This window comes from Gossypium arboreum, chromosome 12, assembly GCF_025698485.1.
Source record: "Gossypium arboreum isolate Shixiya-1 chromosome 12, ASM2569848v2, whole genome shotgun sequence".
In the NCBI taxonomy this organism is placed as follows: Eukaryota; Viridiplantae; Streptophyta; class Magnoliopsida; order Malvales; family Malvaceae; genus Gossypium; species Gossypium arboreum.
The window spans coordinates 37,034,798-37,048,471 of NC_069081.1; the positions used below are offsets into that span (position 1 = coordinate 37,034,798).

Genomic DNA, 13,674 nt, shown 5'->3' on the forward strand with positions numbered 1-13,674 from the left:
GTTGAAATCAGATGGCCAATTAGCTCCTCAAGTGCCTATTCGGCTAGCCATGTTGTTTAGCAATAAATACTTAGTTATTTTCTTGTTGTATAGACTTTTGACAATTTGTTTAATGAAACTTTGTTTCTATGATGTTTACTTCCTCTCATATTTTGTACGAGTCTCGAGTGACTTATCTAGAGGGCTAGTGGTGTCAACCCGAACTTGTTTTTAGAACTTATCACCATCATCTGGTGTGGCGTTCTCCTATCGTTCTACTTTTCATTCGACCACCTTAAACGATATAAGATTTGGGGCGATACTCGATATAGTATTGAATCTTTCTTGAAGTTTAAGTTCGTTAACCATTTCCACCTTCTATCTTTATTTAACTTAAATTGAGCCCATCCAAATAGCTTCTATCCTTGTTTCTTTCTAACCGAAGCTACCATCATAGACTTAGCCAACTTTGAACCCCATTTTATTAACATTAAGCCTACTAAGCTGATTTAAACAATTCGACAATCTTGTGAATGACACTTCTCGAAGACGATCGGGCAATCTATGTGAACTCGACTCAATCACCTGAGTCGGATCACATCATCATCCTTGCATGTAAGTAATTTTTGACTTGGTTTTTAATGATTTCTATGTTTTTGGAGTCGTAACTTAATTTAGCTAACCCAGGGACTAATTTTGTAACAGCTCATACTCGTAACCCACACCGGGGCGGAATACGAGGCATTACCTAATTTGATCTCATGTACATAAACGTTCCCCAAGTCATCAAGACTTGGTCCACTTAAAAACTTTTCAATTTCTACTTTAAACTTCTTATTATGGGCCTACGAGCCCCAAATCAACCATTGAAAACTATTCAGGATCAATCCAAGTCCTTAAACCATCTATAGAAAATTTGGCTCTAGAACAGGGCACACACCCGTGTAGAAAGGCAACACGCCCGTGTAGCCATTAATTTTAAATGCACACCTACAGGGGTTTTCACACGACCTGGCATACGCCCGTGTCCCTGGCCCGTGTCCTTCACTCGGCCATGACATGCCTGTGTCCTAGCCTGTGTGCAAAAACATGGACATTTTGTTTCTGAGGTCAGCATCCCTAAAATGTCACACGACCAAGGCACACGCCCGTGTGCTAGGCCTTGTTCCTCACACGGCTAAGACACACAGTCGTGTCTTTGCCCGTATGTTTACTATCATGCATACTGACTTAAAATTTTTACGTGCAGGAGACACACGGCCGGACCACACGCCCATAAGGCAGACTGTGTGTCACACATGGCCTAGACACACGCCCTAGACACACGCCCTTGTGTCTACCCGTGTGGACAATATAAGGCTATTTACCAAGCCTTTTAGCCACCCTTATTTACACAACCTGCTCAATGGCAACCAAAACCAATATAAGGCTATCTTATACAACCAAATCAGCCACAATAAATAACATTCTATTTGTACATTTTATTCATACACGAAAATAACATCTTTGCATATAAATCAAAATGATAATACCCATCATTCAAGGCTTAATACAAAATGAAGGGTTTCCAACCCAAGCCAACACATTTGGCCAGTTCTCAATGACACAAAAATTAGTAAAGTCTAAGCCCTATACATGCCATATTCAAAAATATAAATCAAACTATACCGAAAACTTTGATTGATAGTGTGATCGATATCTCTGACTTCCTTTGGTCCTTGAGCTAGATAGGCGGTACTATAAGAAAATGAAAAAAGAGAAGGAGTAAGCATAAAGCTTAGTAAGTTGCACATAAATAAATATACAACATAACTTTATCATCCATCAACAAGCATCATAATACACAAGTGTCATAAGCAAAAATCACTCATCAATATTCAATACACCTCATATAGCATATATTGAGCTCACATTTCATACATATCATATAGGTACCTGTACCACTCACAACACGGTTATACTTTCCTTGGTAACTTGAAATCATACTTTCACCATTGAACCATTTGGGACATTATCGGATACTCATTTAGCCTCAAACATGGGTGCAGGTGCCGATGCCATGTCCCAGACATGGTCTTACACTGACACATCTCGTAGCCGATGCATGTCCCAGACATGTCTTACACTAGCACTCGTCTTAATGCCGATGCCATATCCCAAACATGGTCTTACATTGGCTCCCATAATGTGGCCGATGCATGTCCCAGACATGTCTTACACTAGCTCACACAAGTGACCCAAACATCATGGCATGAATATCCGATTTATTTCCTAAGGTTCATTTGGGAATTCTACTATCTCTATTCTCATCATATTTTCTTATTTCCATAATCAAAAAATTCATACTACAATAATTTAAATGCAATTTAAATGCATATATTATCAATACAGTTGTATTATTTACATACAACTTACCTCGGATTACAAAATGTGGCGACTAGTCAATTTAGTCGCTTTGCTTGGCTTTCCCTCGGTCTAGGTTCGGATTCGGTATTTCTTGATCTATAATAACAAAATGTACTTATTTAGTCACTTTATCAATCTAGGCACTCTACAATTCATAATTGGGTAAAATGACCAATTCGCCCTTAGACTTTTACAAAATGACCATTTTACCCCTAAGCCCAAAAATCGATTTTTATCGAATTTCTTCACATCTTAAGCGTAGATGAACCCTTTTTAATCTTATAGCAACTTCAAATTTCCACTATTTCACATACTTAACATCTATTTTATAACTTATGCAATATAGTCCTTTTAGGTGTTTTCATGCTAGCACCTTTCACAAAAATTGTTCATAATACACCCAAGACTTATTTTCTTCCATAAAAACTCAGAAAACATTACAAATCCTTTCATGGAAAAACCCTACACTCTTAATCATTTTGTAAAATAGTACCCTCATTTGAAAGCTCATACTTCAAGGGTCTCAAAAATACAAAAATATTCAACAAAGGATTGGAAAATCACTTACTTGTGAAGGCTTAAAGTTGCTGAAATTTTTAAGCTTTCAAACCCCTTCAATGGCTGATTTTTTATGGAGAAAGAAGATGAAAAAAAGGATGATATCATCTTTCTTTTAATTTCTCCTATTTTAGTTAAAATAAGCCACCTAACCTACCAAATTTTAAAAATTTGACCACCCTTGTCTCCTATGGCCGGGCATGACTCCCTAAAAGGCTTAATTTCCCTTTAAATACCCTAAATTTAGGTTCTCTATCTATTTGGAACTTTTAGAAATCACAATAGGACTTTTGCATTTTATGCGATTTAGTCTTTTTCACAATCGAGCTCACAAACGTCATAATTAACTCAAAAAAATTTTCATGCACTCCTATAAACATGCTATAACATCTAAAAAATTATAAAATAATTTATTCAACTTTGGATTTGTGGTCCCGAGACCACTATTCTGGCTAGGCCCTAAATCGGGCTGTTACAAATTTACAAAACTGTTAAAGGTTTAGGGTCTTTCCATTAATTAATGTACATGTATTTTGATGTTTGATGATATAAAACAAATGGTTGTTGTTAGATAAACAACATTTTTAAGTGATTTAGGGGAAATTTCAAATGAGGGATTTATTTGCAAAATGTGAAAAATTCATGGTTAAATTATGAAATAAATGAAAAATATGGGCTTCTAAGATAATAAGGGAAATTTGAATAGCATGGGTAGGGACTTAATTGCATGTATTTGTATTTTTATGAGCTAAGGACTAAATTGTAAAGATGTTAAACTATTAGGGGCAAAAGTGTAATTTTTCTATAATGTAATTGTTGGGCTAAATTGAATAGAGGGATAATTGAATAAGTTAAATTTGATATTATATAGATTAAGAAAAACGAGGTTCAGTTCTAGATTGGGGGAAAAACAAAGTATTTGACTAGTCGATCCATTTCATCGTTTTTGTGAATTGAGGTAAGTTTGTATGTTAATAAACACTAATATAATTGTGTTTTTAAATGCTTTATTATTGAATTAATTGTGAATATGGTCCTAAGAATATGTTCAACAAAGATTTGGTAATGTGAAATCACGGTTGAACCTTAAGAATAGATTAGGATACAAATGACATGTCATTAGTGGTTATGTGTTTTGGGTGCTGGTCTGTACGTCCTACTGGTGGCTGAGTTATCCGACATGTGTTGCAAATTCTCGTCAGCTTGTGTGAGTAGAACCGTGTAGCTACGTCATGACCGTTAGCTTGTGTGAACAGACCCGTTGATAGCTCGAGACTGAGCATTATATAAGATATAAGATTAAGATAGCTCCGACTATGTATTTGGCACTTAAGGTGCGAGATTTCTGAGTATCCGATATTATTCCAAATGGTTCAATGGGTATATCAAGGATATGGATGAGTATGAGATTGATGTGAGTTGATATAGGTATGTATATGAACCATACAAGCATTGAATTGAAGAAACTTGTGAAATTCATATCTAACCTTGTGAATGAATATGTGATAGGTTTGTGGATCAATATGAGTTATATTACGATTTGCTTAATTGCTTAAATTGTGTATATATGGTAAGTTTAATTTATTACTATATGAACTTACTAAGCTTTATAGCTTACTCTGTTTATTTTTCTGTGTTTTATAGTGTTATAGAAGCTTGCTCAGATTTGGAAGTTGTCAGAGATTGCATCACACTATCAAGTTATCACTTTGATACTTTTGAACTTATGTATTTGGTTATATGGCATGTATATGAGTTATGGTCATTTTGGTATATATGTTAGTAATGAATTTAACCATTTGATTTGTTTTTGTAAATGTTGAATGGTTAGTTATGTGTATAACCATGTGACTTGACTTATTTTGGTATTTTTGACTATGTATATATATATGTGCAAGTGCCCTTTTGTGATGTAGTTTAAAATTTACATGTGAAAGTTTGTTGTGAATTGATAGTTTGAGTATCAAATGGTTGTTTAAGATTGGTATGCTTGTGGTTTTAGGCAAAATAGTGCATAATTAAAAGTGACCTTTTAGATGATTTGAGAATGTGTAATTGGTATGAATTGAATGGCTTATTTTGATACTTTTGTGTCTTGTGGTTGATGATATGGAATTAGCATGAATTAAGCTTGGTTGAGATTGGTTTGAATGCCTATTCATTCATGCCATGTTATATGCCATTTGACTTGTGTAGGTGAATGCAAATTTGGGTGAGCAAGATGGCTTGGAATATAGCCTATTTTCGTCCACACGGGCATGTGATTCAGCCGTGTGTGACACACGGTCAAGCAACACGGCCATGTGTCCCTTGGCGTTTAGTTAAAAATCAAGTTAGTATGCTCCACAAGGCACAACACATGAGCATGTGACTTAGCCGTATGGCATAAGTCAGTATACCCTACAGTTTTGGCACGGCCTGGCACACGGGCGTGTGAGGCCATTTCGTAGGGTACATGGGCTGGTCACACGGGTGTGTGGTTGGCCGTGTGACCCAAGTCAGAGAGTTACACGGGGTCGAAAACGGGCTGGGACACAGCCATGTGATACCATTTCGAATGTCAATACAGGCGTGTCTTTGGCCGTGTGAGACACACGGTCGGGCCACACGGGCGTGTGTCCCCTGTATTTTGTAAAATTTTCTATGTTTTAAAAAAAATATCTTGAGTTATTGGTTAGTCCCGAATCACTTCTAAAGCATGATTTAGGCCTTGTAAGCTCGTATTAGGGACAATGTGATTGATTATGAATGATTTTATTTGAAAATGGAAAATGTATGTGAAATATATGCTTATTTATGAAATAAATCTGGTAATGCTCTGTAACCCTATTCCGACAATGGATACAGGTTAGGGGTGTTAAGTGTGAGCTCCAAAACGATCCGTCCGGTTAGTTCACAAAATGACAACTACAAAAGAAACACAAATGAAACAAATAAGCTTACGAAACTTATAAGTCCATAGTCTAAATATTTAACTTACCTTAACCAATATAGATAAACAAGATAATAAATTTCTAATTCCTGATATCCAAATGCAAGATCAAACCATATTAGTATATATTCATTTATAACATAAATGATACCTTCCAAAAGACATAACCAATTCCATCAACCACAATTTCTCAATGTAACCATCAACATTTATAAACAAGAACTTTATAGTAACATTTATCACTTAGAAGCAATATAAACATACAATAGAATTGAACAAATAAATAAGTTTTAGGACAATTGATACATAGCCCGATGAACTATCTAGTAACTTGACTTGGATATTCGGGTAACTACACCACACCAAAAGCATCAAAGATGCATAACAGAGGCACCGAGGTGCAGACAGAGGAACATGTGCAATCAGAGGCACCTAAGTGCAAACAAATGCACAGAAGTGCAATCCCGTACAAGCGCACGTTCAAACCCTCTTGACATGTCAATCGTATCCTAATGTTCACTATATTCAAACGGGCATTACCTTAATTTCACATCTCTTATAAGATAACATATCATCACATAATCAATATACACATATAATGTAAATAGATCACATTTGATCGAAAAATTCCAAAAGCAATTATTTCATTAAACTTTTTGACCATTTTCAATATCATCCAAACTTAACTTAATGTATAATAAATAAGTTTCAATATTATTATTCAATGCTAATATTCACATAAACACAAACTAACAGCAATGAAATTACATAATTTTAATTCGTACACTATGAACTTAACTACTATCCGCTTCCAGTTAATACGCAAGGGTTACTCCACAATTTTCCCTTTTCCTCATATATTGGCTTTTTGACCTTTTCCTCATATATTGGCTTTTTGACTCAATTCTTGATCTATATAGTAATTAAATCAAATTTATTAAACTCACATATATCACAAACTCAATTCAATGCATGAGACCTTTAATTTTTTACTTTTACAAAATCTTCCCACTTATCCGATCTAGTCCTTTAAACTGAAACTATTCAAAATTCCATAATTTACCCTCACAACCTTAAATTGAATTTACCAGCACAACAAAACAGTCCCTAGACACTTAATTAATGACAAAATTTCCATGTTAGAATTTAATTATTTACACATTTATCTTTAAACTCAAAACTAACAAGAATTCTTTTACAAAATCATCCTAATCAACATTCAAATGTATACATCTATCATTAAAACTCATGAACACCAAAAATCCATTACTGCCCAATCCCTAAAACTTTATTATTTTTACAATTTCATCCTTGAGTTTAATAGATTAAGTTACAACAATTTCAAAATTACAAAAACTATTAAAAACGGGTGAGAGAAACACTTACATGCACCAACTTAAGCTAACCGAAGCTTCAAGCTCAACAATGGAGTTTCCTTTGTTTAGGTTTTTCGGTGGAAGATAGAATGAGAAGATGGTAGCTTTTTATTTTTTTATGTTTTACATATTACTATTATTTTAACTTTAAAAAATGTTGTATAAAAATGAAAATTATGATCCACCAACCGACCCATTTATCCAAAAAGGTATAATTTCTACATAAATCCTAACATAAAACTTTAATTAAGCATTTTACTTCACATTAATTACTAATAATGATTTTTTTAGTTTTTTTACGATTTAATTGTTTTTCCAAATTAACTAGCTAAACATTAAAATTTCTTAACCAAATTTTAATACGATCTTAACGTAACTCCATAAACATTAAATAGATAATAAAATACGAACTCACTTGTCGGAATTGTAGTTCCGAAACCACCATTTTTAACACCACTGAGAAACAAGATATTATAGTAATACTTTGACCTAATTATTGTGTTATTCATGTTCTCTGTTTGAGTTTAGTTATACACTGAGTTTTATAGCTCACCCTTCTCTTTTCACCATTTTAGGTAAATGACAGAATTAGGATTGGAAGGCATTTGGAACTCGGATTGGTTTCTCACTTAAGATAGTTTGAATTATTAATAACTATGTTTTCTAGACTTTTGATTTTTGGACTAAATTTTTGGATTTGATTTTGGTTTTGAGGTTTTTGTTATTTGGCTTAAATTTTTTTTTTTTTGCATGTTTTCTGTGTTAAGTTAAATGAAGGCTTGGTTTTTAAAATTAAACAAGATATCGATTTTCTACTGTAAATTTGAAATAAGTTTCACATAAGTTAACAACGAAAGTTTCAGAAGATGCACAACCGGTAAATATACGTTCTCTCTAATTTGAATCACGAAATTCGAATTAGCTACTCCAAAATTTCCACTGCAAATCTAAGTATCAAATTAAACGTTTTTTCATAAAGTAAATAAATTTTGTGCGTGATTTTATAAAGGACTTGTAAGTGTTTTGTCAAAAATAATATTTCAGAACTCACGATTTCCAAAGCTAATTTTCAATTTGGGCTTTCAATTAAGAATCGTAATACCTCAAGATTTGGCCATAACGTTTAGTCTAGATTTGAGTATTACAATATTATCTTCTAGTATTCTTCATTACTTTTTGGTTAAATTAGTAGAATAAAATTTTGTGATTTTATTCATATAATAAACAATATGCTTTATTAATCACATTTAAATACAAATTTAATAATTAAGTTTCCTCTTCACGTATTATACAAATTTAACTGATAATTACTTTTATTTACTGTAGTTGTAAATACATGATCAACCCAAATACTATAAACTCTATTAATCGTTTTAAAATACTATTTTTGCCGTTTCATGTATTTTATTTCAATAATTTCTCTTTAAATTAGTATGATAAAATTTTACTATTGTATTCATTTAATAAATGAATAAATATTAAATTTATATATGAATTTCGTTTCAATATGTAAATTGATACATGAATTTTGATTTGGTGCAATTATGCACTTGAAACTTGAATTTTGATTTATATACATACATGAAACTTTAATTTTGATTCAATTTCATACATTTAATTAAAGAAAAAATACATTTATTTTCATATCGAATTAATACAAAATTGTATATGCAATATATCAAAGTAAAATAGTGCTAACTTGATAATGTCTTTAGCGATTTTTGAAAATCGAATCAAATCAAAATTTAATATATAAAATTACACAAAATTCAAATTCATTTATAATATTACACATTAGATTGAAGTTCATGTATAATTTTAACATTTATCTCTTTTATAATTTATAAACTTTAGTTTTTGAATCTAAAATAAACATTTTAGATGCGATTTACACTATAGAATTGATATACGTTTTATAATACTTTAAATTTATTACATAATTTAATTTAAAAAAAACAAAAGCTATTTTTTATTTGGAAGTTATATTAAAATATTTAGTTGTATTTAAATACATTCTTTATTAGTATATATCACTTTTAAAAAGATATTTTTAATACAAATATCTATAAATACTGTAATTTCTTTCCAATCCTTAAAATGAAAAGATAAATGTGTTTTACCAGCTTAAATCAACGCTAAGACTCAAACAATTAAAAAAAGATATTTAAACATTAATATTTTTAAAACATAATAAATAATTTACTCTATTTAATTACCTAAACCTTAAAATTATAAATATTTGATCTAATTTATAGTGGGAAAATTTATGATAATTTATTTACAAAATACAAAGCCTATTACATTATTAAATCTCTATAAGGTAACAACATTTTCAATCACGTCATACCCTAAATTAAACATTTTTATTATTATGTTACTCTTTTTTAATTTTTATTTTTAAAGTTTCGATATAAATTTATATCTAAATTATATTGTACAAAATGCATGTACAAATTGATTAATATCACTTATTAATTTTTGAATATTTTAATTGTCAATAATTATGTTTATGCATAATGTATAAAAACAAATAGATTTTAATACGAAATAATTTAATATATTTTTATTAATAAATACTATCAACTCGTGGTTTGCTCACCATAAAAACTAGTTAAATGTATAACTCATGATTTCTTCCTGTTACAGAAGTTGGTTGATTAAGTGATAGAGTTATATACATGTTACCCTCCATAGTGTTAAACCTTAGAGCTCGTATCCCGGGAACTTAGACTTGTGGGGTGCAAGCATATCAAACCAGAGGCAAGCTGTCCCTGCTAGCCCTTGGAAAAGGGAGTACTCATCATCAGCTCGGAATCCACCGCCATGTTCTATACCTGCAAGCTTCCTTTTATTATGGTATAAGAAGCTTGCAAAAGCCTTTGCCCTATCTTTGTAAATGGTCTCTCCGGTAAGGCGATAAAGTGAAAGAAAAGCATAGGTGTTCCCAGCAATACCATCAGCTAGCCCCACCTTCTTCACTAACCCATTCTTCCATACGACCTCCCCTGCTTCTATAGCGGCGTCACGGAATTCTCTATCGTTCGGATAGACCTTCACGAATGAAGCAGAAAGTATGGATTGAACTGTATTGACGATGCTAATTTATGTTTGAACCAAAAAGAGCTAGAGTTGCTAACCTGCGATGCCTTCGCTAGAGTGATTGCCATACTGGTTGCGCCATGAGACCACTGCACCAACTTGTCCCTTGGGTTCCCTTCACTTGAAGGGTAATTCCCACTATGAGGAAATCTGTTACACATCATGTGCCTCAAAGTTCCTTTGACATCGCCGGCATAGCCTTCTGAAAGAGGGAAGTGTAGGAGCACGTGCAAGATTCCGGCAAGACCGTTGGCTGCACCCCAGTACCTTGTGCCATGCCATCGATACATCAAAGGGCAGGCTGGCAGATCGGAAGCCCCTGTCCTACCGGCAGCTAATACGGCATCAACGATCGGCATAAGAACATCGTTGGGTACCACCTCTCCCTGTAGATGCTTGTTTAGGAACAAAGCAGCCCATAAGAATCCAGCCCGCCCATAAAGAAGATCGTATGACATTCCGAAACCGCCTTCTTCAGGCCCTACCGGAAGTGCTTTTTCTTGTGCTACCTATATATTTTGTTAATTGAAATTCTTAAGTTAGATTATAATATTATCATTATTTGGAACTATCTTCCACTAGTAAGGGTTAAATTTCAGTATCTTGGAAGAGAAGAAAAAATTCCACAAGCAATAATGTATGAAATGTATTTTGATAGAATCATTTTTGAAGAGCAAAAGATAGATACCTCGATGAAGAGATTCAAGAAGAATTCAAGTCTTTGATGATCCCCCATGTAATTAGCCACCACTGCTCCAAGTGAATACACCCCTCCTCTACCACATAAAAATGTCACATGTCTGCAAAAAGAAAAAAACAAACATAATTTTATGTTGACATAAAAGAAAAAAAAGAGTATCAATACACCCTTGGTATCAATATATTTGAAATGATATACTATCAATAAATTACTTGATACTTTTAGTCCAAAAATAAATAAATTACTTGGTATCCACTCATTAATAAATACATTTATAACCAATAACACAACAATTATTAACTGTTTGTATCCAAATTAATCAGTATCCATCCCTTAAAATATCCATTCCTGATATTTCAATTAATTTTTATAGTGCCATATTAAATTTTAAAAATTTATTTCTCCATCTACTTGTGTCATCTTAAAAAGAAAACTGTCCTCTGTACTGAAAATAGAAGGCGAAATTCTATATTCGCAGACGATGTGTCCTTTTACCTTTTTCTTTTTTAAACATTAAAATAAAGATGCCGCACAAAAATATATCCGTAGTTTTGTTGTATTCCAAGAATTGGTTCTCTATGATATTTTTGTACCAAAAAAGATAAAAAGTGAATAGGAGAGTGTGCTGCTGCAACTGCTGCATTATTAGGTAAAATGACCACGGCTTCCCTTTCCTAAATAATTCAATACTTTAAAACAAAATTTTATCCAATAATTTAATAATTAATAATGTAAATACATCTCACCAATCTAAAGAATAATTATAAGCTATAAAAATTCAATCTAGTGACCCAATAAATTTTAATAACTATATTTACTCCTCATAATTGAATTCTTCTCCAAATTAAGATATCAAATCATTAAGAAAGAAAAATATAGATATAATATAAATAACCGCCAGAAAGAACATACCTAGGGGAGGCACGTGCGACTGAGAGGCACGTGTCAACGATCTCAGCGGACAATACCAAGTCCTGCCGATTACCAGTAGCCTCGTAAGATCTCAAGCAAGTGAAAGCTGTCCCCAGCAGACCCGTATAAACAGTCGGGTCTATTCCCGTACCTAACCCGCCGCCGCCGCCGCCGCCACTTCCCCTTCCTTTCCATGTAACCTCCACTACCTAAACCCCGCAAAAGAAAAAAACAAAAACTAAACTTCTCAGTCCTCCCTAGTAACTAAAACAACCTTTATAAAAACCGGTCCTCGTGTTAGCACTTTTTGTATCTTAACTATGACATGATACATAGACAGAGGTTTAAATGCAAGAACAATTTTCTGTCCTAAAAAAAAAAAACGAAAAAAGAAACAAGCGTACCTGGTTCTTGAGAGTCATGGCAGCTTTAAGGAAAGTATCAGCAGAGAGTGACAAACTATTAGAAAGCGTTGGATCCATGACAAGAAAATTATCTAACAGTTCATTTTTACCCTCATCATGGCTTTCTGGAGATGCTGTCAACTCCATTACAGAAGACATTGATTGATGTCTGGTACTTGGTAGGCTTTTGATACTTTTGTTCCAACTTTCTTTAGCAACCAAAGAGAGAACTAGAAAGAAAAATAAATAAGAAAAGAAGGAATGGAATGAGATGCCAATGCCAAGGGCAACGCCAAAGGTGTTGATGTGTTGGGCTGTGATTGTGTGGAATGGCGGTTCAGCACACGCAAATGGAGGTTGGTGCACGTGGCGTGTCGTTAGGATATTCCTTAGATTAAAATACTTAACCGTTGATTCCCACGTGTCTCGCGTTGTAATAAAAAAAATGAATAAAATCTGAACATTATTAAGATCATATAGACGGTAGGAAAAGGTGGGGCCTGTTGTTATGTTTCGGGTACAATGGAAAACGTGAGAAAATTTATGATTTTGAACCTATTCTAGTTTTAAGAAAATATCGGAGTGAATTGTTTCCGAAAAATGTTTTTAATATATAAAAATCGGGAGATCGAATTATATTAAATTAAAAGGTAGAATTCTAAAATTTAGGAAAATGGAAGAACAAAAACCGAAAAATCTGATGATTGGTAGAGTTGCTTTCCCTCAATCTGATAATTTTGAGGCTGACGTTAAATATATAATATAATATCTCCAATATATTAGAATAAATATTTGATAGAATAACTATATGATAATTGAATTTTGTAAAGTATTGAACTTTTTGAACATATAATAGAATGCATTTAACGTGTTAGGTATTGCCACGATATCTTTTTTTAATTTTGACCTTGGCGTGTGATATTTGAGATTCAATCATTTAAAAGAAAAACAACTTTAGATTTAATATTTTCATTGAGAGATTTTCAATATATCATACGCACTTTAATTTTTAATCTAAAATCGGATCTAATTAAAACCATACAATAGGGGAATCATCTTAGTGGATGAATGCAAAAAATTGATATGGATGTAAACTGAAATGCTAATTTTTTACTTACAAGTCATGGATTTCACACTGAATTAGATGAATCAAATTGATGTTTGTACCATAAATTTTCTTAAGAAATCCCATTGTTTTGAATATTTCTCTCTTTTACTTCCATGTGAATTCATCATGTTTGCCAATCCCACACAAGGATACACAACATATACTAGAAAATAAAATGTTAGCTTTACGTTTATAAAAGG

At 32.7% G+C, this 13,674-nt stretch overlaps 1 protein-coding gene across 1 annotated transcript; it reads right to left on the minus strand.

The window, feature by feature from the left end:
• Positions 1-9,786: 9,786 nt before the first annotated feature.
• On the minus strand, positions 9,787-12,673 carry LOC108476865 (lanC-like protein GCL1). The gene is made up of 5 exons (XM_017779226.2): positions 12,367-12,673; positions 11,963-12,171; positions 11,039-11,150; positions 10,389-10,859; positions 9,787-10,302 (listed from the first exon to the last, which is right to left on the minus strand). The coding sequence occupies exons 1-5, from the start codon at positions 12,523-12,525 to the stop codon at positions 9,955-9,957; spliced, it is 1,299 nt and encodes a 432-aa protein (XP_017634715.1). The 5' UTR covers positions 12,526-12,673; the 3' UTR covers positions 9,787-9,954.
• Positions 12,674-13,674: the final 1,001 nt, after the last annotated feature.

Bases quoted from the DNA above. Each gene is read 5' to 3' on its own strand.
- LOC108476865 (XM_017779226.2), bottom strand. From the start codon at position 12,525: ATGTCTTCTGTAATGGAGTTGACAGCATCTCCAGAAAGCCATGATGAG. The intron at 10,860-11,038 runs GTATCTATCTTT...CAAAATATATAG, and splicing joins TCTTGAATCTCTTCATCGAG to GTAGCACAAGAAAAAGCACT. The intron at 10,303-10,388 runs GTTAGCAACTCT...TCATTCGTGAAG, and splicing joins CTCTAGCGAAGGCATCGCAG to GTCTATCCGAACGATAGAGA.